The sequence below is a fragment of the Plectropomus leopardus genome, chromosome 24 (assembly GCF_008729295.1).
Source record: "Plectropomus leopardus isolate mb chromosome 24, YSFRI_Pleo_2.0, whole genome shotgun sequence".
NCBI lineage: Eukaryota > Metazoa > Chordata > Actinopteri > Perciformes > Serranidae > Plectropomus > Plectropomus leopardus.
Genome location: NC_056486.1, coordinates 6,926,023 through 6,952,775, shown reverse-complemented (window position 1 = coordinate 6,952,775; position 26,753 = coordinate 6,926,023). Strand labels below are relative to the sequence as shown.

Sequence of the window (26,753 nt, the reverse complement as noted above, 5' to 3'; positions counted from 1 at the left end):
ATGCATTTAATTAGATGGTGGTGATATGTCCCCTGAATTACTTTTCAGAGTGTATGAGACAGGATTTTACAATGAAAATCACAAAGACAGTCATTTTACAAGTCCACCAAAGTTGTCTGGAGGTCGCAAAGGAAGCCACTTCTTGAATTTAAGTTTCAATTGAGGTGAACAGGAGACTGTACGGATATTTGTAGGATGGAAATATGACTATTACCGACCATCTGACCAAACTTTATGGTATTCACGTTGCATTCTGGGAATGTGTGCTTGCAAGTATTGAATTGTTTAATGCAGTGCCTTGATGATGGTGTCACATTAATTCTCAGGTACTTGGGTATTTTTTCAAAAAACGGTTCCCATCCACACAAGCACTGTCATAAAAATAGCTCCGTCCAAATGCAAACATCATAACACAATAGCGCTCTCATGAACATGCCAAAGGCACAAGCCGGGAAATAACTGTAATCCTACAACAATGAAAGAAGAAGAAGACGCTGACCAATCAGAAGCCTGAAGAAAAGCTATTATTAAAAGGCTACTTGGAGCTGTGACCTCCATAGTGCATTCTGAGGCCTCTGTTTATCAATACAGTGAATGAGTAACTGAACATTAATGTGTAAAACATGTAAAAAGTTCTGTAAGCAAGGTTAGAGCCAGCACAATTTTGGCCAGGTCTGCTATTTTTCAAAATGTCACATTTGTGATTCCCCACAAAGGAGATAACAATGCACTCTCTGATGTTACAGGCAAAAAAATCCCCAAGAAATTATGTTTCCCTGTCTACACATCAACACTGAAAACAGAGTTTCTGAACATCTGCATCCTGAAAGGAGTTTTACAAAAGATCACTTGTCAGTGACCTAAAAGTCAGTTAGCATGTGAACGAAAGGCCAAAGAAATATATGTGGAACAGGCTTATGTTGTGGCAAAAGTTGCACGCTTTTGCTGAAAAATTATTGTTTCCTTTTTTTGTTATCATTATTATTTTTATTATTATTATTATTATTATTTAAACTAAATGAATGAGTATGTTGGATTTTTTCACCAAGTGTTGATGTTGGTCTAAACAGGGCATTCGTTTAAAACTGCCAGTAAACAGTCTTAACTTAACATCTGTGATGACATATAAATGTTTCTACAAAAATACAGTTACAAACTATAATAGAGCTGCTTTAAATTTGCACCACTTATATTGCTTTCTCTTTTGATATCTAATTTCAAAAGCAGTGAAAGATAAAAGTCAAATTGCGCCAATGACTAAGATGAGGTTTTATTTGTGCAGTATGTTAAAATGTGTAAGAATCAGAATGTACATCAACAATACATATGTGTTTGTATAGTATAGGTTTTCATTTAAAGGTGAATTGCTTGCTTAAGAGTGTGGATTGGTATTGATAGCTGTAAATAAGCAATGATCAAGTAATAACTTACTAATAACAGGGAGTAAGAGATGTTTACTGTCTTACCTTCACTTCACATTTTTTATGGCAGGACAGTCGGCACGCTGAAAGAAAAGAGACACAGTTAGATTTGTTATATTTAAATAGACAAGTGCAGACCTGACAAAAAGAGATAAAAAATGTCACTAAGAGTAAACATCAGTTTTGGAAAAGAACACACAGTCAGTTTTATTGAAAGGAAGCCCTTGATGTTTCTCTCTCAACAGATCAGAGAATAAAGCTCAACGCAGCAGGTATGATTCTCTTCAGTGCTGCAAAATAGCACTTGTTGAAAATGTCATGCATTCAACCTTTTACTCAAAAAATGACTGTGTTTGCTGCTTCAGAGGAAACTGCAACAAGGTCAGCTCGCATCCTTACGCTAACATGCTGTGGTGCTGCCCCCAAGTGGCCACATAAAGCAAACATCCAAACATCCATTTATTTGTTTGTATTTAACTTTATGATTCAGATGCTTGACCTTGACTTAAAACCTTTAGACTGAAGGGTTAAAAAAGCAATATATTATGAAACAGGTAAAATAAGCCAAAATATGAATGAATGCTTCCTAAAAGAGGTTTAAATATATAACAGATGAGTTACATCATCATGAGAAACAGACACAGAGTGAGTCGACCTCCAGGCATGACACGACCGTTTTGATGTCTGGGCAGGTACGAACTTTGACCCTGACACCTGCAGCCTCGCTGTAGGTGGTCCCCAGGTGGTGTGAGTGTTTCTGAAGTGTGAGCAAAAGTGACAATGGTGTGTGTGCTGTGTGTATGAATGTTCTGGGTGGTCTCACAGAGAAGCAGACTGTTAAAAAAACACACTTTGGCTAATGACGGTAAACCTGTGTAATGGTGATAAATGGATTACTTGGTAAGTTTGTGTGTGAAGCACTGATTGATAATTATTTGGAGATGGTAAGTGAATATTTGTTCATCCAATTAGAGAGGACGCTGTCTACTTATTACTGACTTTTATGTGATTGCCTTATATCCTTGCATTAATTCCAAGTTTCCAGAAAAAAGAGACTGATTTGAGCACAGTGCTGGTCTTTGGCTCCTCTTTTTTAGTGCTAATAACTGCTGATGTTTCATTATAAGATGCCTTAAATTTTCCGTGCAGGCACCAGAGGCAATCATCATCATGTGGTTTTTAAACACCGTTAATGAGTCTCACTTATCTGCAGGAGGTACACGTCGATCCTCACAGTGCCTCATCTCAGAAAATAGAAAAGGAACACATGCAAAGACCAAGTAAATAAACTATAGACACACATAAATATATCTGACTCTTTTTTTTTTATCATTGTAGCTGACTGTGGAGCAGAGGGAAGCAAAAAAAACTGTGCAAACTTTGGCAGGTTCGGTTGACACACACTAAAGTGATAAAATGAAGAAAAGGTTTAGAGGACTGGTTTCACATTTAGAGAAACTAGCAGAAATTTAGATGAGAATATTGATAGTCAACACGAAAGCCAGAATGAATGTTGGCATTGCACATTTCTGCAAAGCACGGATATGTCACATTTGAAACTTTGCATTTCTTTATGTTTCAGTGCTGTGGTTTATGTGGGGTTATATTAATGCACAAAAAAAAAAACACTTGGTTACGGTTAATCTATCTCTGATAGATTTGGTGCAAGAATTTTAGCTGGAAATTATGTCAATGTCTTGCTAAAAAAAACAAACATCTACCTTTGGTGCTACACTGGAAATGCAGTCCATATCTTGCAGTTTTAGTGACACTGCCACTGAAAATACTGCAGAATCATCACAGTTTTTATGCCTAATTCACCACTGGAAATGCTGCCAATATCCCCCTTAAAAAACATTTAGTTGTGGTGGCAGAAATGTCTCACAATTTTGGTTCCACAATTGGCGCTGGAAATGCAGACAATGTCTCCCTAAATAACACCCAACTGTGAAGGAACCATCAATGCCGGAAATGCAACCATATCCCCTAGGAGTCATGCCATTTGCCATTCCCTCCACCTCCTAAAATAGTGAGCTCATGTACACGTAATCAAAACTATGTCACCTTTGAAATAGTCATGTCATATGAAAATGTATGAAATCTACAAAGTAATACAACCGAGGTTTTCAGAAATGTACACTGCAAACATTTTCTTCCAGACACCACGTTTATATCTGTCCGTTAAATATACAGTCAGGTAGCTTCAGGATAGAGACTGATAACAGGGGTTAACATCAAGCATTACTCTACCCAAATGTAACAAAATCTGCCCGCCAACACCATAAAAGCTCACTGATTAACACCTAATATCTCCTTTGTTTAAACCATACAAAAATAGTAGCTTAAAAATAACCATTATGTGCTTGACTGGAAGAATTAACTTCATATAGTTCCCTAAGGTTGCTCTGCAATTGGTCCCAACCAACGTATTTCCCAAAATGATGGAATACTCCTTTAGGGGTTCAGGACACAAACATGTGCAGAGAACAATAAAATCTCGGTGAGAGCTTGTACATCTTCAGCACATGCAAACATCTGGAAGAGTGCACAGCACATCGTCTTTTTGTCACGTCTTATCTCTTGACTACAAGCCCTCCAGCAATGTGACCTTTTTACTGGGGTGCCTAGCAACACTCCTGTTAACTGCAAAGAGCAGGATGGATGCTCAGATTAACATGTGTCCAGGTGTTTAGCTTACACACATACAGTACAGGACAAAGGCTCAAATTAAATGGCACAAAAAGGATTTTTTTTTTGCTGATTAAACCAAGTTTGCGCTCATAAAGCCGCTGTTGGGCAGTTTTGGGCTTTTAGATGGATGACTTTAAGCTTTACCATTTGGCAAAGAAAGCTTATTGCAGTCTACTGTATTTTAACATAGAGGATGAATGAACAAAAGAGGGATGAGAGGAAAAGTAATTCTCCTGTGCTCCCCTTTGCACTCTCTTTCCTTTGTTTTCCATGTCTATCTCCCAATCCCCCTATACCCCAATTTCTCTCTCTTTATCCTGCCTCTCTCTACCCCCCCAACCCTCACCCCTCTTTCCCTTTTTTCCCTCTTATCTAGGCTGATGCAGCAGCAGCAGCCATGCTAATTTTAACAGCAAATCCTCAGCCAAAGCCCTATACAGGCCCGCTCTGCTACCGCCAGGCTTCTGAGTGTCAACTCGGCTTCTGCTAAAGACGCAGTGTTTGTAGTTCAAAAAGGAGAAAGGGAGAGAAAGTGTTTGAGAGAGATGGAGGGAGAGAGACAAGAAAGACAGAGAGAGAGAGAATGTGAGGCTGCCCGGGAGTCCTCTCACAATAATTTCCCCTGGACTTTTCTTGGAGTGACAATAAAACCTTTAGTTCTTCTAAAATTAGAATCAAAAACATGTGACTGGATTGTGGAGGAAGACGGGGAGGCAGGGGCTTAAAGAGTGGGAGGAAGAGGGGAGAGAAACCAAAGCTGAAACAGCAGACACATGCATACACACACTCTTGGAAATAAAGGTGACATATCGGAGAACCCTTTTTGGTTTCTGGTATAAAAGTTCTAGAAAGGTACTTTGAACCATCTGAGAAAGGTTTCACCCAAAACCCTGATCCATCAAATGAGGACTGATTCTTGAGCTGGTTCCCTTCAGGGCTCTTGGAACTTTGGCACTGTTGAGCAAACTAGCCAAAATTTCCACCAGTTTTGAGCAGAACCGCTGCAATCAATAATGTGTCTTCAACGGAGGGCATTGCACGATTAACAATGCAAGAAAACAGTAGCAGCAAAGTGCTGAAATAACCTGACTACCAGCAATTTTTTTTCTGTTAAGACAGATGTTTGTTTTTATCAAAAAAAAAAAAAAAAACAAGCATGAACCAGCTATATATGAAACCACAGTATGCTCTTTTTTCTGATAATTTCTAATATGACCTCTCTATTGCTGCCTTCTCCATTATCTCTTTACAATCTGTGGCATATGACATGCCCACTGATGTTGTCACGATTTCCACCTCAGGTTAAGAAAAACCTGCTATTTTTTGGTTCCAGCTTGCATGCCAACAAAATTTTCAGGTTTCGTACCAACTTATTTTTGGTTGAAAATGGTTTCACGATTTGGCCGGTTTAAAATTAGGTGCAGAAACTGGAACGGAACCTGTTTCATGTTGGTGGAAATGGTGTATGTGAGTGGTTATACAGAGAGCCCAACTTTGGTGTAATGGTTTCACCCAGAACCCTCTCTGGGGATTTTATCCAGAACTTAGTTTAAAGGTGTTAAGAATAACCCACCCAGGAATGTCCTCCAAAAAAATCTTTTATATTCCAAGAGTTTCATCTAGAACCCACCTAGGTGGCTCTAAAAATACAACATTTTCTCATCCCAACTCCTCACATGGTGATGCTCTGTCATGACTCTCCGTATCTACTTATGGCGTTTCAAGCATCCTTCTGCATCAGCTGATTACGTTCTTGGATGCTGTTATGGTGATGTCAACAAATGCACATGGTGGGATAAAAAAGAAAAAGAAGAAATTCAGCAGACCATGTGGTATCATTTGGTATGATAAGGACCTCTGCCCTTCAGCAACAACCCTTATTTCCAAGAGTGTACATCTACATCTACACATTGGATACACAGTTAAGTCTGAACAATAAAAGGACAAGAAAGACAGGGGAGATGGATGCAGAGCCAAGGCAGACAGACACAGATGTAGAATACTGCAACAACAGCTGCCAGACACATTTTCTGTTACTGTGAACTGAATGTCTTTGGACTTTATGCTGCTGGTTGGACAAAACAAGCAATGTGAAGACCCCACCTTGTCTTCTTAGAAATGTGATGCATGTTTCTACTTTTTTCTAACCTTTTATGGAGTATATTTGATTTTCAGTGTGAGTCGGATGCTTTGTTCAAGGGCCAATCTAGAGTAGTTGCAGCAGAAAAGGGAAGTCTAATCTACTTTTTTATCTCCATAATGGTTCAGAATAGCTATGATTGTTGGTTTTTCCCTGCCTTTTGCCCCAGTGAATGCTGGGATAGTCCTGAACCATCCTGACAAGCAATCAGGAGAACATAGTGAACATATTCTGATCTCCTGTTTGCTGATTCAGAACCTCTGAGACTCACCTTTGCAGATGAGGCCCTCCTTGGTGATGGCCTGCTTGCATATATCACAGCTCTTGGCCTTCTTGAATGGCTTCAGCTTAAAGGTGTGTGTGTGGACGCCCTCCAGCTCGTCGGGCTGTGGGAAGAAGAGGAAGGAAGAGAGATCAGGAGGGAGTCGGTTGAATTGACGCCAGCAGGTCCACGGCCAATAGAAACACATTTGGTATTCAGCAATGATATATTCGTCTATAGCAGCGCGTCGGGGGTTTGATCTGAGTCTTTGATAGTTTCAGTTGACCGGTTCACTTGTGTCTTTGTTAGACTGAATGATTTTCATTTTTTTTCTGTTCGGCTTAGATGATTTCTGTCCTCATATATGAGAATACATTTATCTTCCCCGAAAACCTAACCTAATTTTTTATAGGGAAAGTAATAATAATTAATAATGTGCATCATTTGTATAGCACTTTTTAAACAAAGTGCTTTACAGAACATTGGAACATTTTGTATTGATATAAAATAATCTTTAAAACTAGCAGAAAACTTTTTGATCCCTAAAAAGAGGTGTAACTTCACAGTTTGTCAAGTACTTTCTTTGGGGTAAAATACTGATAATTTAATAAAGTTATAAAGCAAAACGCAAAAACATCAGTGGTTATTACTTCCAAAATGTATTTTTTTGGATGATTGGTTAAAAAATATAAGACTTTAATCACAGTCTTTTTGCTACTTTCTTACAGTTTATTGACTAAATGATGAATTTATAAATTAAAAAAGAAAAACAAACAGTTTTCAGTTTCCTAAACAGACAATCATTAATTGCAGTTACACTTAAACCCATCCAAATTTAACAAAAATTCATAACTTCTCTGTGACTTTTCAAGGACCTTTAATACATATTGTTTTATTTTTTGCCTGACCTTTTTCAAATGTATGAGATTCAAACTCAAACATAATTTCAGTTAGCTGGCATACAAGAAGAGACAGAACGTGGGGAGAAAATTAAGAAACGTAGGAGATGGCGGCCAAAACTTTATAGCACATCTACACATATGAAAGCTAGATGACGTGACATCCACAGCCTCAAAAAAATAAATTTGTCATTTTGTTAAATAACATGAGGGTTGGGCATCTGGTGACTTAGTGGATTAAGCAGGCACCCCATGTATAATGGCACTCCTGTGCCGCAGCGGTCGCGGGTTCGAGTCCAGCTCGCAGCCCTTTGCTGCATGTCATCCCCTTTCACACTGCTGATCTGTCCTATCTAATAAAGGCAAAAATGCCAAAAAAAAAAATAAATAAAATAACTTGAGGGTTATCCCTGGAAAATAACTGCAACCTTTTATTCCATGACTTTTCCAAAACGTTTTACATTTTTTACTAATTCCATGACTTTTCAAGTCCTGAAAAATGAGATTTCATGACTTTTCCAGGTTTTCCATGTCTGTGGGAACCCTGTCAGTATGTGACATTATCATATCATCAAGTTCGACCTTAAATTATGTTTTTGTTTATCTAATCAAAGACCAAAAAGACAAACTTTCATAACTGACATTATTTTGTGCCACAATGTTGCATCTACACACACGCTGACACACACACACTGACACAGTCCGCCCACCAGCAGAGGATGTTTCACTTTGAAGTTTTCTAATTAAATGACTAATTAATGATGAAGAAGAGAGAGAGAGAAAAAAAAGCCTCACAGCAGCCAACAACCTCAAAACTCTAGGAATGCTGTACGCTTGAGTGTGTGAATACATTTGTGTATGTGTGTGTTCGTACTGTACTGTATGCTTGTGTGTGTGTGTGTGTGTGTGTGTGTGTGTGTGTGTGTGTGTGTGTGTGTGTGTGTGTGTGTTTGGGGTGCTGGAACATTTCTCTGAGCAGCCTGAGGACACAGCAGCTCCAGAAACTGCACCAAAACCTGATGAGAGCAGTGTGGAATAAATAGTGCACATGATTTTTGTACCCTAAAAGCAAAGATGACGAAGGTGGGGTTGATGTATGCAAGTCGCTCGCTAGCAGGATAACAAGAAGGAACCCCAAAGACCTTTGCAAAATTAATTCCATGACTTATCTAATTCATTTTTGACATGTAGTGACATTTCTAACACTTTCAAAGAATCCCTGTGTTCAAATATAATTTTCCTTTCCATGCAGTTGCACGTTACTCACTGTTGATTTGATTAATTTAACCAGAAGCGTACAAAATGCAGCCAAGAAGACTGTAACTGGGTCACTAGAATTCCCTTTGAAGGTGCCTTAACTCTAAAGCAGCTCAACCTGATACTGACTGCTTGGGAACATCATCAAATTACTTTACAAAAGTAGGGTGTTTTTGGTCGTCTTTTCTGTTATTTATGAAACGGCTGAATGTCTGCATAACATTACGCATGTAGTTAAATCACGTTTTATTCTATTTTACAAGGCTATTTTGGTAAGGTACTATTTCCCTGATACTATTTCCCTGATCTGAAAGTCAAATTTATATATATATATATATATATATATATATATACATATATATATATATAAAGGATGCTGCATCGCCTCACAACTTAAATACCCTCCAACACCTTCCTAAATCTCCCTATACCACTCTCCTGGGCTCTCTTTTCCCACCATCCCTCTGTCTGAACAACCCCCTTGGTGAGTCATAATGATGATGTCATTTCCTTTGTGTATTTGCGCAGCTGGGCCAGTCTGGGTTGGGCTCCACTGCACTGTAAACCTTAGCGCTCTCTATTAAAAACAGTATTTTAAAGTTGTCTTGTTCCAACTATCACCTTGAAAAAGATGAATGAATGAGTCCCTTCAGGAGTCATTAGCACAAATGGAACCAATCCTTTGAATCATCTGAGAGGGACTCCAGTTTCGCATAAATGGGAAGAATTCTTGTAAATGCTGCATCGCTTCACAACTTAAATAATCTCATTAAGATCCGCTTTTACAAGCTGAAGTAAAATAAATACATTTCCAATGTCAGTGAGCCAATTTTTTTCCAGCTACGTCAATATTTTGCAGTGAAAGTTGGATCAACTCAGCCTTGGGCTGCATGATGTGTTGGTGAGATTTTGTGCGTATCCAACCCAATATCCAGAATAAACGTTGGCATTGTACGTTTCTGCAAACTACGGATATGTAACATTTGTATGTTATTATGTTGCAGATATGTTAAGAATTTACCTTTTTTCAACAATGGTTGACGTGTTAATATCTTTAAGCACAAAAAAACAGGTCTTTTGTGTTGTGGCATTTTTTATGAGCAATTGTGCTACTAAAGCCACTTCAGCTGTGACTGTGTAATCAAATCTGTGTGCATTTCAGCAAGACATCGTTGGCATTCCCAGCCATGATTGTGGCACCAAAACAAGGTGTTTCTGAGGTAGACGTCTGAAGCATTTTCAGCTGTGATTGTGCCATCAAAAACAGGTGTTTATTCGCGAGACATTGGCAGCACATGGACATGATTGTGCCACCAAACTGGATGTTTTTTAGCAACACATTTCTAGCCATGGTTGTGTCACAAAAAACAGGTATTTTTTTGTGAAACATCAGCAGTATTCCCAGTTATGATTGTGCAACCAAAACCGGGTATTTTAAGCCAAATCATAATCTTTTCCTTAACCATAACCAATTGGTTTTGGTGACACAATCACAGTTGGAAATACCTCAATGTCTTGCTAAAAAATTACCAATCTAACAAAGGTATCATGCCATCCGCCTTCCTCTCTACTTCCAGATGACAAAGCCAGCTTAAATCCTGATAATCAGATTACTTTAGAAATATTAATATGATACATATAAAACATACAAATGTAACTTATCTGTGGTTTGCAGAAATGTGCAATAGTAAGATTTTTTTCAAGTGACCGGGCTGACACATCAGCTGATTTACAAGCTTGCAAGACCCATAACTCCCTTCTCTTCTGCGTAGATTGGAAGGAAAGTGTATCTTCTATGAACTTCAATTCCAGCTACACTACAACCACTCACTCCTCTACTACCACAACTAATTCTAATCACTACTACCACCACTGTTACAACCAGAACTACTCCAACTACAAAGGACTCCAGGTGTGATGAGACTCACTGATGAAAGCAACTTGTGTAATCCCTTGCTTCATGTCTTTGAGCTCATTTTCTGCTTTCTTTCCGGAGCTCCCTGGCCGTTTTTTTCTCTCTCTGTATGCCGCAGTCAATTTGGCTCAAAGCTTTTACAAAAGTGTGTTTCTCAGCGTTTTCGCTCTTGTATCTCCCTAAATCTTAATGGCTTTTGTCACACTGTGACACGCTCGCTGTAAGCCCCACAGAGGAATCACGGCTGACCTTGGCTGCACAGAGCCAGACACAGCATGTTACAACAGGTAGCGTCAAACAAACAGTATGCTACACGCGTGCTGCTGATAATTCCTGTAAAAAACTTAATTAACCACCAGTGTGCCATTCAGCTCATTTTTTTCGTTCATGAGTCGGCTGAGACATTGAACAACAGCTCAGGTTTAAACACAGACAGACCGCAGACATTTCACCCACACACAGTTTCATTAGAGTGACGGGATGTAATCTGAGCTGACCGATATCCATCATGATTATCAGAGCGCTGCTGAGACGGACAAATTAAAGAGGACACTGTAAGACAGCGAAGAAGCAAAACAAGAGGGAGTGTATGATAACAAATATAACATATAAATATGATTTTTCTGTTAAATTTCCATTGAAACAGCTAGGCCCAAATATGAAATATCCACAATTTCCCCATATTGTATTAGACCAGCAACATGACAATACTCATCTATGCATGTAATTTGTATTCATGAATATTTCATTTTTTCTTTGAAATGTTTGAAACATTTGCCAATGGAGTGCAAAATCATTATTTGTTTTATTACTTGTATCAGTCTGGCAATAACATTAAGGAGTGCTTAAAGTTACGTTTAATGAAGTTTTCTACTGATATTCTCTTTAAAACAACTCAGAAAAATCCCTGAATGCTATATTGCAATCCTTTACAATATATTTATTGCAACAACAATAAAAAAGCAATATATTGTGCAGCTGTATTAAGATAGACTTCTTTTGCAGTGTGGGCATGCCTGAGTTTATAAATAACGCTTGAAGCACCTTGGTGCCACTCTACAGCCCTGATGTTAAAGATGACCTGGCAGAAAGCCGCCAGCTAAACCAATCAGACTCAGCCAGCTGTGTCACAGGCAGGAGCCATGGTTACCTGGCTGCCACGGCAACTGGGGTCAACGTGTCCTGTCAAACAATGATGGATGAGGTGGGATTAAGAAAAAGGGCAGAAAAACATACAACCACAAGTTTGCCCACATGCACACCCTGGCATGGAGGCCCACGGTGAGTTTCGCCACAACAGAAGGACAAATGGTTCTTGGATGGCTGCCATGTAGCATCTGGGACTCAACTTTTTTTCAGAGAAAGAGGTAAAAGGGCCTCAGCAGCTTAAATGCCGAGAAATCTACAAAAAGACAAACTCAGTTTTTGCCATCCACTGTGGAAACGACTCTCAGAGTTTTATGAGCTCACACAAACTCTGGGTCTCATTTTTTTCTTTCTTTCAGGGAGTAAAGACATTAGTAAAACTCACAATTAGGCATGTAATCAGAAAGCCAATTCACTAATGAATGCCATCAGCTTCTTAACCATCCATGACAGATTTTATTATCCGGTACGAAGCAAGTTTCCTCTTGATATTCATATCAAGAAAAAGTTCTGCCAAGTAAAGAACCTCCAGGATAAAGTTATCTGTAACTTTTTTCACAATATTGCGAATGTTGGTAACAGGCCTACCTTTATAAAAATCATATACAAAATAGCAAAGTTCATGGAAGCACTTATATTTTTTGTATGCTCTGAAAACATACTGAGAAAAATCTACTGCTGATGTGATTGTTTTTTAAAAAAAATAGGAGCGTGTAAACAAAATGTTCAACAAAGCAAGCTGTACGCAACGTATTTCAATAAAATACGTTGAGCCAGAGCCCACTTGAGTGCAAATGCCAAAGTAATAACCATTTATCACCAAGGGTGTCACCAAAACTAAGAAAACTGAACAACTAATGTGCTGAAACCTTCATAAATGTTCAGCCCAGAGGACTTTTTAAAGGAGCAGTGTGCAGGATTTAGTGACTTCTAGTGGTGAAATTGCAGATTGCAACCAGCTTCACCCATGTGCCAAGCTCCCAGTTAGAATTTCTTTAGCGTTACATTTTGGGCTATCGTACAAACATGGTGGTGCAACATGGTGTACTTCATGGAAAAGGATCCACTCCCTATGCAGATATAAACTGCTCATTCTGCTGTAACGAAAACACAATCATTATTATTTTCAGGCAATTATACACTAAAGAAAATATGCACTTTTCATAATGACAATATATTACCCTAAATCCTACACAGTAGGCCTCTAATATCTCCTTTCAATCTGCCAAAATCATTCATTCATCACGTGGAGTGACTTTTGAGGGTGTATATCTTTCATGGAAGCTGTGCATTTTACTTTTTTTAAAAAAACAGCAGTCATCCAAAAGAAAAGCCAACACGGAAAAAACAAAAAAAAAAAAAAAAAACACAAGCCATGTCCTCTGTGTCGTGTTAGGAGGAGACTCCCAAGAGAAACCAGAGAGGAGAAAAAACAGAGAGAGGGGAAAGGAAATGGATGTAGATGGAGAGAAAAGGGGGATAAAGGGATAGAGCCGGCAGTCTAAGAGCAAAGGATGGAGGTAGAGGAGAGTAGGTGTTTCAGTGAGTGTGTATGCATGTGTGTGTGTGTCAGGCTTATAGACAGCAGGCCCAGTAAATCAAGGCCCTGTGCTCCTCTCCCCCAGTTGCACTTAGCTAATGAAAAGCATCACTACGCTACCTCGACCGCGACCCCACTTAGAGCCACGATGTGGGAGCGGGAGGGAGGTGAAAGGAAGGGAGGGGCAGCGGCTTTCTCAAAGGCACTGCTCTTTATTTCTGCACAGGGATGACACATGGACACAAATTAGCCCTGGCACATAAAACCAATCACAAAACATGCATGTATTCAGTCATGCAAGTACACCTAAAGATTAATACATGAACTCAAGAACATGTGTAGAAGAGAGAAAAGATTAGGATAGACAACATGTACGGGAAATATTTTTGTTGCCATTGTGCACACCACTTGCTAAGCTGATGCTGAATTCATGAAAAAAAAAAAGTTTTTCTTGCGAGCCTATGGTGAACGGAGAATCCAGAAACGTGATGTGACCACATTTAACAACAGCAAAACTATGTCAGAACATCTGTTCACAAACTCTCACACAATTTGTGAAGTATTGTCCAAGTATCATGTATCTAGTTGTATTATCAGTACTTTCCAAACAGTACTTTTAAATATATAGGAACTGAACAAAGTCAAACTCATCAACGCTCTCTGCAAGACCAAATTCTATCCCAAAGACAAAGACAAAGTTGGCGGCTAGCTGGTGAAAACAGTGTAACATTTTGGAGATATTCTTTTATTTATTTGGAGATACTGATGGGGACCAAAAACTGAGATACAGGTAGTGTGAATATTCAGGTGGATGCAAGCAATTGCCTCGTAACTTATCTACAGGATGCGCAGGTCACTGTTTGCAAACAAGGTCGTTGTGTCAGGTGATGATTTGTCAATGTTGTGTTAACAGCTTGTTCACGCTGCCCCCAAGTGACCAAAAAAATCTTTTTAACATCCATTACATACAAGAGTGTGTGGCAGTTTGATATTTCCAGTACACAGTTGAAATAATGGAGGTCCATTAAAGCCACACAAAAACACATTTTCAGCATCCCCACTCTGTAAAGAGAGAAAAGTCTCTATATACGGGTAAATGTTTGCAGTCTTGACTTCCTGTTTATACCAGGTGCATTTTGAGCTGCTGCATCTGCAACTAAGACTCGGTCAGTAAAAACCACACTCTCACACACACAGAAACATCAACACAAACTTCACCACGTCCAGCCTCATCCCCACATGTATGGCCAACACGCATCCTGCACAACTGCACATGTGGTTCTATTTATAGCTCAGTTCAAGGAAAGACTCTCTGCCTGAATTGGAAGAACGGTTTAAACACACAAAGAGGGGCATGTTGGAATAAAGATGTACAGTATCATTTTGCAAAATGATGTAATTTGACACAAACCCTGTAGTGCAATAATTGCTCAGTCAGAGTGTCCCCTAACGTGCAATAACCGTCTACAAGGAACAACAGTGAAATAAATACAGCCCTTTAGAGAGTAAAGCCACAAATTGAAGACATTTTTGACTCTCATTTTGCTGTTTTTTCTGTATATTTTGCAAGGGGATTACACTTCTCTGGGTCACAAGAAAATGTGATCAGGTTAAGATCAGAGTTCTGTATTTCCCCCTAAAAAGACTTTTCGGGGATGAAATTGACAGCTTGAGACCTAGAGGCTACAGTAAATATGCCCTCTTTCCTCTAAAGGCTGTCCAAACTAAGATATATACGATGTGAGAAAGAAAGTGAGTGAGTGAGGGGAATTGTTTTCTAAATGAGTGACTACCTGGTTGATGGATGAGGTGAACAGAGATAGTGAATGACTCACCCAGACGAAAAAATAAAAAAGACAAAGCGCGCCAAAACCAGCCAAAATGTCAGATGACGTGACTCAATGAAGTCAAGCATGAGGAACAGGCCCCACAGAAAGAAAAAGGCCGAGGGGGAAATATGAAGTCCTACACCCCCTCGAGATGAAAAAGCTGAGCCACACCTGCTTTCAATTTCCACCAAATTGAAATTCTGTCAGGAACAATGGGCGCCTTTGTGAGACGCAGAGCGAGAGCAAACGAGAATGAGAAACACAACAAGGAGGAAAATGAGAACCAGGATGATATTTGTCATATCTCTATGCATGCGAGTGTGTCAGCATTTACTTTTTTCCAATTCTAGAAAGCACTTTTGATAAACACGCAGAAACTATAGTCTTCTTCCTGCTGTGAAGAAACCTAGATGGTACGATCAGAATACTACAGGGTGTCACACTATACGTAATTTAATGCAGATACTCACACAAAGAAGAGACAGGTCGCAGCTGGACACTAAAAAGGTAGTTGGAGAGTAAAGGCCTAATCCTAATGTTTTAGGCTATTTTATTTAAAATGTGTGTCTAAAGAACACTACAGCAGTTCAGTGTTGCACTTCCATAAAGTTGGGCTACTCTCAAGAAGCAGATTATTAAAAAGATTTACAGTATAATTTTGCATAAGAAGCTCAAGAAGCAGATTATTAAAAGCTGGCTGAGTTATCCTGAAATTTAATTCATAGTAAGAGTCAAACTGGATCCTGCATTTCCTGCATCTTAATCTCTCTATGGGATGTCAGTTCAGTTTACCTTTATTTGATTAATTGTTATTCAGTTAACCTATATTTGGTTAACCACAGAGAATATTTTTGACTGGTTACATGTGTCCGTCTGTAGATTGATTCTGCTGTTTTTCAGTTTACTGCACTGCGCAACAGCTGTGTCTGATGGGAGCTAGTCAATGGCGCCTCTTATTCTGTGATTACCCAGTTTTATATGAAAATGTGTCTGTATTTGTTATTCAAAGATCAATTCACTTATTTACTGTTGCACTTGCATAAAGTAAGGTAAGTCTTAAAAGACAGATTTGAAAAGACACGTCAAAACTGAAGCAGCAGATGTTGAGCTATTCGAAATTGTAGTTCATAGTGTGAGTCAAACTGGACATCTGGACAAAAGGCAGCAGAAAATAAAAGCCATACATCTACATCATAAAACATTCAAATTTCACCAAATCTAAACGTTCAGTGCTTTGAAATGCAGCGCTAAAGCTCACTGAATCGATGGAGCAAAAAGGAAAATCCTCTTTCTGATTTTCTTGGTCTTTCTGATAAATGTCTGTAGTCTCGTCATTCAAGCCAAGACTACATCGATATGACATCATCAATGTTAATTTCTCATACCATTATACAATCACCACCTGAGCAATAATCCAAGTGAGTAGTAAACTGATGTTTATGTGGAGAGTCAGTGGAGTGGTCCTTAGATGACATGATTCATCAGACTTCTTCCACATTTTAATGAAACTTTGCGAGACTCTGCGTCACCTCGCTGTAAACTCTGCTCTCATTGGCAGCGCCTGTTCTTGAACTCCCTCTGAATCTGTGATCTCGACACACAGATGGCATATCAAAAGGCTCGAATTAGCATGGCGGCTAAGATCAGTCCAAAATACAGTTTAGAGGAAAACCCACTGCCAAATCATATTTCTCTCACCAGCTTTGCTCAGCACAAAAATCAGGGGTTCCTAAAATTCTTTGAGGGCCCTTCAATTAAAAACTTAAAGCCACGCAGGTTGATTGAGGTGTTGTCTCACGCTCCTACGTCTGGGAACATTTTTACAGTAGATGGGAAAATAACAGACGGGAGAGTGAAATCTCTTATCAGGATAGTCATTATTCTGGTTATAACCCCCGAGAGGCCTTCTTCACTGTGATTATGGGCACATCAGTGATTGGCAGCACAGAAGGGCCCATAAAGAACACCAAGCAGGCTATTACTGTACAATCCATAATGTGGAAAGCTTTCTTTAAAGGGACAGTTCACTCCAAAATAAAAAATACACATTTTTCCTCACCTGTCATGCTATTGATCAGTCTACATTATTTTAGTGTGAATTGACAAGTGTTGGAGATATTGGCCTAAGAGACGTCCGCGTTCTCGACAATATAATGGAACTACAAAGAAAATAGTTCCTACATGAAACTGCTCAGAACGAGGTCTGTGGATTATCTTGAGTAACCGGATCATGATTACTGCTAAGAGACATTGCTGTTGAGTTTTTCAGATGTATTTTTTGGCGCTTTGAGCGCCAAGCCGTCTATCGGCCTTTTTCATTGTCATTTTTGGTCGCGTTGATTCAAACCATGTCGCATTTCACTTTGTCAGTTCTAACATGCTCAGCCCCTCGAGAGATGGACCTTCTATGAAGTAGCCCCTTAAGCGTCCAGTCGCCTCTAAGCAGGTAGCAGTGATGTCTTTACAACCCTCAAAGACCCCCTTTCTTCCCCTGAAACAGGCGTGTGTGTTGTGAGACTCAACTCACATCTGTCTATGCAGAAGACCAGAGAAAAATGCATTTTTAAAGTCTCTTAGCTCTTAGTACTAGTACCTGTTTGTACGTAAGATATCTGCATTATTTGACTGTTTCATGTTCACTTTATGTCGTACAGGAGCTTGTGAAGTTGCTGCTGATGACAACACAACATTTCCTTATTTTGCTGCTTCACAATAAAAGCTTTTACATAACAAAAAGACAGGGGGATTGTGAGTATATATTGGTGAAGATTGTCAGTCATCCAGGTCACAGTAGTTCAGAATTGAAGAAGTTGCTCAGAAGTGAGGTGAAACGTCTACAAGAAACTCAAGCAAGTCCAGTTCGCCTTGATATAGCACCTAGAATTTATAGGAAATTTATTTTTTTGTTATCACAGATAAGCCTAAATTTGTAAGCGGCTTTTCTTCACTAAAAACAAGTCTTCTACGATGGCAGTAGAAACAGCCATGGACTTTAACATGCTGCACCTTAATGTCATCACTCAAGACAAGCCTTCATCAGTTAAAGACGCCACACAATGGAGACGCAAATCCCTGCAGAGCTGGGCTACCAGGCCAAACCAAACCAAACCAAACCAAACCAAACCAAACCAAGCCAATCCAATCCAAGCCAAGCCAGCCCATGACTGTCAAAAAGGAGTCCTAGATCCATTTTATTTTCCACATCTTTCCGGCTGATTTCTCTAACACTCTGCAACTCACATGAAAACCATCTAGACTGATCCATAATTCTACAGGTAAGAGGAAAAATATGCGTCTTTGAATTTTTGTGTGACGTGTATAAAAATAAAGCCTGTCAGTATATGTCTTTTTTTTTGTAATTGACACATTTGGTAGTCATTTCCTAGAGAACCCAGGGAATTCCCTTTAGATGACAAACAAATGCATCACATCAGTCAGAATTTTTTTTTTTTTTACAATTTTCAGGCACTGATACAACACATTTCTCCCCTGTCTACATCCATACTTCATGGGAGTATGGATCACTGTACAAGAACATAGATATGAGCTCAGGATGTTTTATTTATGGCGCTGAATGCAGCCAATCCCAGTGGACTGACACTGTGGGCTGGCTGCCAGATTGTAGTAGATCCCTCCTCGAAGCCGAGGAACCGTGCATCTATGACCACGTCTCTGCTTATCTGTGCGTGATGTAATATGGATGCATCAAATAAACCCACATACATTTGTATGTGTGTACGTGAGGGCGCAGCTGCTATACTGTTTGTGTGATATGATCGATACCAGGTGCAGACAGAGAGACACGAAGATCAATGAGCTGTGATCATGAAGTCTAGGCCGCTTATGATCATTAGCCAGCTGCTAATGAACTTAGAATGCTGCCTTTGCTAATGAGCTCTGCTCTCATTGAGTCCATCTCAGGGAAAAACACAAACAGGACAAGAACACAACATTGAAAAGCTGACTGTAAGCATTTCTGAGTCCCCTGGTGTAACATGTTGACAGACGACATAACTTTATGTGTGCAGGTGTGTGTGGACTCACTGTTGTGTGCTTTTTCCCTATCATTCCTTCAGGTTGCAGCATCTTGCTTGTACCACTGATTTCACACCATGCAATGTAACAAAGAAACAGGAACACCCTAGTATATCATGTAACATGACTGAAGCTGAAACTACAAGTTGATTAATTGATCAGTGGATTGATTTGAGGTGAACTGCCCGTTTAAATGTGAATATTTCGGAGCAAATTGGCCTACTTTCTTTTCTTTCTTTTTTTTTAGATGGCAATGGGCAATTTAACAAGTAATAGCATGAAAAATAACAAGAAATTACTAGAAAATTACCTGAAAATTAACACAAAAAAAATATATATATATATAATTATAACAACTATAAACATAGGCAGCGTGTAAGACCCTGGTGAGGACAATGAGTATGCAGATGAGCTTCCATGAGACCATTTTTGACTGTTACTGTAACTGTGCAAATCAGTTATTGCATCAGCTGTCTGGATGGCTAGTCTGGCCAATTGGATGTAGCGCCAAATTAATACAAATAACACTGGCGATGGCTTATGGTGGTGAAATTAAGATTCAGTTCATGAGCAACAGCTCTAGTGGACGTTCCTTCACATTTTAGAGTGAACTTGTATTTTGACCATCCCAAAGTACACCTGTGTAGTCATGATGATGTATTTTTAAAACCTTAAGAAAAATCTAACTATTCAGTGCATGAAAAAAAGTGTTGCGTTTAAATTTTTGTTCAGTATATAATGTCAAGCTAAAACATTTTTTTATATATAGTTGAATCATCTACAGATCTACAGCATCCCAGCCAGCATCTAGTAAACCCTGCTGGCAGAGGTCCAGACTTGGGTATGAGATGTGGGGGCCAAGTAGTGCACAGCGCCCAGGGGAAGTGTGCTGAAGCTGGGTCGCGGGCTAGCTGGCAGTGGCCTGGGGGCCTAGAGGGAGGCGCCTGGTCACATCGCATATAAATCACCTGGTCACAGATACACAGAGCATTGTTTAGCCAGAGTGAAGGCTACTGTCTCTGAGGACTGTCTGACTCACAAAGATACAGTACCACACGCCGTGCATGTATATATACACACATGCACGAATGTTAGAAAATGAGAGCATGGAGGAGGCTCCAGTGAGAGTTGGGAGGGATCTGTGGCTGCGGACAGTCAGCCTGAGTGGCAGATGAACAGCATGAGGTCCCTTCGGAGGCTGTTGACCAAAAGTAGGTCTGAGTGCAGTTTCATGTCATTTGGAGGTGGGCATCATCATCAAAACCACAAATATCATCAGCATTATTATTACATGCTGGAAAGGAGGAACTTGTTCTCTTCGAACTACACAAACATTAAAAAAAAAAAAAAAGGAACATACAATAGAGTCTGAAGAGCACTTACTGCAGAAGGCCAAGACCTCAAAAATGACACTGGCTGATGAAGCCACATGAGAGCACTTGACCTTTTCTGTTGGTCAGTGCTTCAAATTCAGGTCCATAATTGGGATATATTAGAAAGAAATGTATGTTTTCTATTTTTATTGCTTTTATTTCAAAATAATTTTGCCTCAATGCTTGTAAAAGAAAAAAAATGTAACATTACAAGACATAATAAAATGACTTGGTGCTTCAGCAAATAATTCTACAAAAAAATGAAAGCAAAAACAAAAAACACTCAACTAATTGATTATAAAATTCCCTCAAGTCCAGAAAGGTGAAAATTTTATATCTTGTGTGCAAAAGTTATTATCTTGCGGGAATAAGTAATCTTGCGCACAAAATAATCAACTTGTTCCCACAAAATCAATCGCTCATTCCCACATGATAAATTAGTTGTCCCCACAAGATAAATAAGTTATTATTGTTTCCACAAGATAAATATCTAATGCGCAGATGATAAATTACTTGTTGCCACAAGATAATAACTTGTGCGCACAAGATAAATAAGTTGTTCCCACAAGATAAAATAGCTTGTTCCCAGATGATAATAACTTGTGCACACTTAATAAAAAAAGTTGTTCCCAAAAGATAAATGAGTTCTTCCCACAAGATTAATAAGTTGTTCCCACAAGATAATTAACTTGTGCAAAAGATTTTTTTAAAAATAATAATAAAATTAATAAATCACTTTTTTGGAACTTCAGGGGTCCAAATTCAATTTCCAGAATAAATTCTATAGATTAAAGAAAGATTGCATTGTAAAAGTTTTAGAATCAAAGTATTCAAATAACCTTGTATTTGCATGTTATTTCCTCTTGCATATGTATTCCTTGTCCTTGTCACAAAAAACGGATAAAGATGATGCTGTTGCCGTGATGCTGTAGGGAATTAACCGCCTGGCCAGAACATAGAGCCACCGAGACAGATTCATTACTCAAGAATCTCCTCACTCAACACAAGCTAATCACCAGGCAGGGCAAGCAGATAGGCTCTTATTAGCAAAGGGAAATGACATTCCTAATACACACCGGGCCACACACATGAAGACACAGTCATACAGAGGTGACACACACAGAGGCGTGGCAGGCAGTAACGGTCCAATCAAAGCTTGATTGATTTTCAGAGCTCTCGGGGGATTCTGTCCAGTCAATAAGAGACTCTGTTAGACGACTGAAGACATGATGGATCTGCCATACATCTTGACTTACGGTGTTTCAGCTGCCTTGTTCTCAACTACAGCAGAGAATAAACAAGAAGATGTTTCTGAGCAGCCTAAAAATCACTGTAGACTCATTAAAGTATTCTTCATACTGATGGTTACTGTTATGTAATGTGAGCAGTCCCAGGGTAACATAAAGTACAAGAAAGCTGAGAAAGCACAACCACCAATGAACAAAAAGCACTTATTTTGTAGATATATGCCTTGTCCACTATCGCGTGTAGAATTTTTTTCTGCTTTTATCAAAATTGATGCATCAGAGGTGGAAATATCCTGACTTTCCAATCCTGAATTATTTAAAAAATTGTAAAAGAATGAATGCAAAATAAGAGCTACTTAATATTTCTTATAAGTGTTAAAAAAAATACTAATAATTTAAAAAACAGGTATTGGAGTGGAATGCACATATAATATTAATATTCAGTAATATGGAGTAATGTTGAACTAAACCCAAACAAGAGGGTAGCCAAAGTAAGAAAAACAAAAAACAAAAATGAAACCTGTTATTATGATTCCAAACTGACTGCCAGATGATTTATTGCACTAATGGTCACAAGACCATCTATATTTAAGTTAAAGGGATAGTGCAAATTTGATGATTGATTATTTTTCTGAAAGGAGTCTAGTTGCAATATCACGGCTTCAGTTTCCCATTGGAAAAGGCTGTCTAATGTTAGAGTAGAGTGGTGAAAATATTCTAAATATTGCACATACTTAAACCGATACAGACTTTATAAGATGGCTAAAAAAAATCTGTTGCTGCCTCCATCCACAGCAGGTTATTGCTTCGCTTCAGAGGCAGTACTCATGTCTGCTTCTCCAAACTTTAGGTGTGCTGACCATCATCTACTGTATGTAATACAATGCATATGGATAAGTACTTCATATAGCCCCACATCAAAAAATCCAACCATCCTTGTAAAAATATTTGTCAAACCCTGTATCACATTCAAATATATATGTCATGTAAGGATACCAAATGACAGAATGAGCCTTTAACTAGCTGAGTAGCCTTTTCAAAATAATGTAATGCTAAAAAAAAGTCAAAGCAACACAAAGATGCATGATTAGACAGTTGAAAATGCATACACAAGTCAGTCACTTCACTTCTTCATGCTTGCTTCTCTGTTTTACAGTAAAGAAAGGCAGGAAATATGAAGTTGGCATTAGACAACATCTGAGCACTGTAGTCAAACTTAGCGGGGTGCCCTGAGTAAACACTAGCAGGAAATTCTTCAGCGAATATGTTAAAAAATCATATCGCCGGTTGCTGTGTCAAATAACAGTTGTTGTTATTCATGGCAGAGCTGCTTAGCATATTGTAGAGCAGTAATGAGCTCACAGAAGTATTTGGCCCACGCTGTAGGAACTCGCCTGCATTTGTGGCTGTTTCTGTCAGCATGTCAAATCAAATATTCTCTCTCTGTGTGTGGGGCGATAAATTATTAATAACATGTATTTGAGGAGCTTTCTTAGAGCCCGCTTCTCGCACGTCACTCAGGCCTCTCCTCCTCTCCTTCCTCTCTCTGCTGATGTCACACCTCACACTCTTATTCTTCCTCATCTCTCTTTTGTTTTCGATTTGAAGGGCGATAATGTCAAATTAGATTGCGTCTGGACAACTCAGCGTCTCACTTTGCATATGAACTGCCCGGAAGCATTTTCTTCCACCCTGGCTCTTTCCCCCCTTCCATCTAAATGGCCCTCTCTTCCACTGCAAGCTACAGAAAAGTAGGGCAGATGCCTCATTTAATACTTGGGTGTGATCATTACACACTGTGTATACATTGTACAACAAAAAAAGCTATAAATCCACCTACTTCTCCAATAAAAATGGTGTTGCACTGCAGCTCGGAGCACTTTAAGGTAGGTGTGTGGGCATGCATCAACTTGGAATCATGTGATTTTAGACATATGATCATGCAGAGAAACATAAATTTAGTGTTTAGGCCCACAATTTCTTTTTTCTGATACCTGTGAAATGTTTTTATAAGATGCTCTCAAGCCACATAATCATAAATTGTGGGCTTTTGTATGTTAACATATTGCTGCATCACAACATTACCTGTCCCGAGGTATGCTGCCATGCTTGGACTTTTTCTGTCTTTTTTTTTTAAAACCAAGATGCTGCGTGGAAAGCCCCCGGTTCCTGACACACTCAGTCAGTCCCAGATAGCAGGAGAAGCAAGCAGCAGCAGATTAAATTATACAGGAGAAACCAGAAATAGCTCTAGTGCCGAGGCCGCGTGGACTCGACGCAAGAACACGCCGATGCGAGTCGCCGCAGAGCAGTCAAGTAGATTAGTCCTGCGAGGATCATGGAATCAACTACTGTAGATCTGCTAGCCATGCTGTCACGTATGACAGAGCTGAACTTGACCTCCAGAGACCGAATGGTGAAGGATGTTGGAAAAGAATCTCCAAGTTTGGTTGGACAGATGTTAGACCTGAGTAAACATGGCACATTTTGAACCAGACTTCCTTCAAAAAATGAAACATTATCTAAATTCCTGCTTAATATCCAATACATAGCAGAGTCAGAAGCAAGTGCTTTTTATGCTACACACACAAACATAACTGTCACTTGACAACATCGTGGGAGGTCATTCAGAGCAGTTTAAAATGTGAGTTTTTTGGTTTAAATATGACTCTGCCTCACCCTATTTCTCATTTAATTTGAGAAAAAACTGCTTCCTAACTAGTAACCTTTCTAAAAAAGCTACATCTGTTTCCAGGATGACCTTTTGCTGATTGCTGGGACCTGCCTACATCCCAATTTCTTACCCAAAACATGCAGGAGAGGCAAACCCAAGTCCTGGCCCTCCCTGCCAGAGCCGAGGGCAGAGACAGAGAGACGGAGGGCATCCTGAAGGAAAAGGGCTCCCCGGAGCTTACGGCAAAAATCCACGTGTTTCCCAGAAATTCCCGACCGTTCCACCGAGACTTTGGCGACACAGATCCATGCCAGACATGCGAGGTGCACACAGGGTGGGGAAGGGAATGCTGCTCTCGTTTTCTCTTTCTGATGGCCTCAGTCAGTCTCCTGCATCTGAGTTCCCTCCCTCCCTTGCTTGCTTGCTTGCTTCCACTCCTGGTCCTTCTCTCTCTCTTGTTCGCTCGCTCACTTCTGCCCTCCTCTCTGTCCCTCTTGAAGTGTGGTAACTTTATTCCACGGAGGAGAGGGGGAGGTGAGTCCTGGCCTTTATTTTTCTCCCTCCCAAAACTCCCCTCTCCTCAAATGATCCTTGTTAGCCCCTCCTTTCCCACACTAACACTCTATTCATTGACCACCGTCCACCCCCTTGGCTTCCGTGCATTGCATACCTCACCTCTCTTTCCCTCCACCTCGCCTCTGCAAGCATGCTCGCTCATGTCTGTGCTAATGTCACTTCAATTTTTCATCGACAACCCCTTCCTGTTTCCAGATCTCCACTCTTCCTTCAAAATATCTGCAGCACTCGACAGCCGCTGTGACGCAGCCGTATAGCTGTACACATGGCAAACAATAAAAAACTGACAGGTACTTGCTGCGGACATTGGTGTGAATAGTGAAAAATGTAGCTTAGCTCATCTCTGTGGCGTACAGATATTGCAGATGCACATGCAGTCTAATGCACACACTCAAAGGAAGGCCATGTGCACATATGCACACAATCGTGACCATATGGCAACACGTGCACCACTCGTCTTGCAGTAAAAGCAGTGACACACTTTATGTTATCCAGGAAAACTGACATACTGAGAAAACTAACATATCCCCTTCTTCTTCTTCTTCTTCTGAAAACCCATAAAAAACACTAAATGAGGTACTCCAGCAAGTCAGTACTACACTTCCATAAAGTTAGAAAATTGCGAGAGAGACATAAACAACAGGGAAGGTCAAAACTGTCAGAGACATCTACACTTTTAGTCAGTATTATGAGTAAAGCTCCAAAAACATTGGATCCGACACTTCCCATTATGCAGCTCAATAGCTTTTTTCAAAAGCTACTCTTTGTCAGGTAACTGCTTACTCAATCTGCTCACCAGAATAAATGTTGTACATTTCTGCAAATCATGAATATGTTATACTTGTACATTTCATTATGGTACATATGTTGAAACTTTTCAACATTTTCAATATTAAATATTCAATATTAAATTGTAACAACACTGTGGTAAACATATGGTTAGGTTTAAAGACAGAAACCACTTTATTAATGTCAGGAAAAAATCAGGTATGAATTCTGGTCATAAAATATCTGCCAAACTCACGTGAAAACTTGCTTTTGTTACTACAAACATACCTGGAAATGTTTCAACATTTTGTTAAAAAATAATCCAACTTTTGTCATTTTAAACAAGGGTGGAAATGTCCCAAACTCTACTTCAAAAATGATTTTGTTGTTTCAAACACAGCTGGAGATTTCCTAGTTAAAAAAATACCTGCAACTGTTACTTCAAACACAACTGAAAATATCCCAAACAGTCATGGAAAAATGCCAGATTTGTTTCTATAAACACAGCCGGAAATGTCAAAGATACCCGTTATTAAAAAAATCACTTCTGTTGCTACAAACACAGCTGAAAATGATCCAAACTCTGGTTAAAAAATACCCTTTTTTGTCAATAAAAACATGACTTTGAAGTATGAAATGTACAAATGCAACTTTGCAGAGCCATATAAGCCAATATTTCATTCTGGCGACTGGGCTGGCCCATGTCTTTCAAACTGGCACAGTTCATAACTCTTACTATATCATAAAGCTTTGTCATATAATGACTTTTTTGGAAAAAAAATCTCTCAAAAAATTAATGACAACTCTTTTTTAAATGTCCATGCATATATTCATACATGTATGTTTTTCATCCTCCCACGTCCTCTGTGTAAGTATGCAAAACATTCTACAAGCATGTATGCTAACATGCACAATCACATGCGTGAGGCTTCGCTTCGTGCATGTGTACATCCATATAAAGAACAGCACTGAATCAACAT

The 26,753-nt window shown here is 39.3% G+C and overlaps 1 protein-coding gene across 8 annotated transcripts in view; it reads right to left on the bottom strand.

Annotated features, from left to right (window-relative positions):
• tns1a (tensin 1a) overlaps positions 1 to 26,753 on the bottom strand; it is a 106,146-nt gene that overhangs the window by 72,498 nt on the left and 6,895 nt on the right. For 7 of the 8 annotated variants that reach the window (XM_042513005.1, XM_042513008.1, XM_042513009.1 and 4 more), the window contains exons 2-3: positions 6,524 to 6,638; positions 1,467 to 1,504 (exon numbers count right to left, since the gene is read on the bottom strand). In XM_042513005.1, coding sequence (XP_042368939.1) covers positions 1,467 to 1,504; positions 6,524 to 6,638 — 153 coding nt within the window. Of the gene's footprint in view, positions 1 to 1,466; positions 1,505 to 6,523; positions 6,639 to 24,559; positions 24,641 to 26,753 lie in introns of those variants that run through there. The other variant, XM_042513006.1, reaches the window with a different exon arrangement.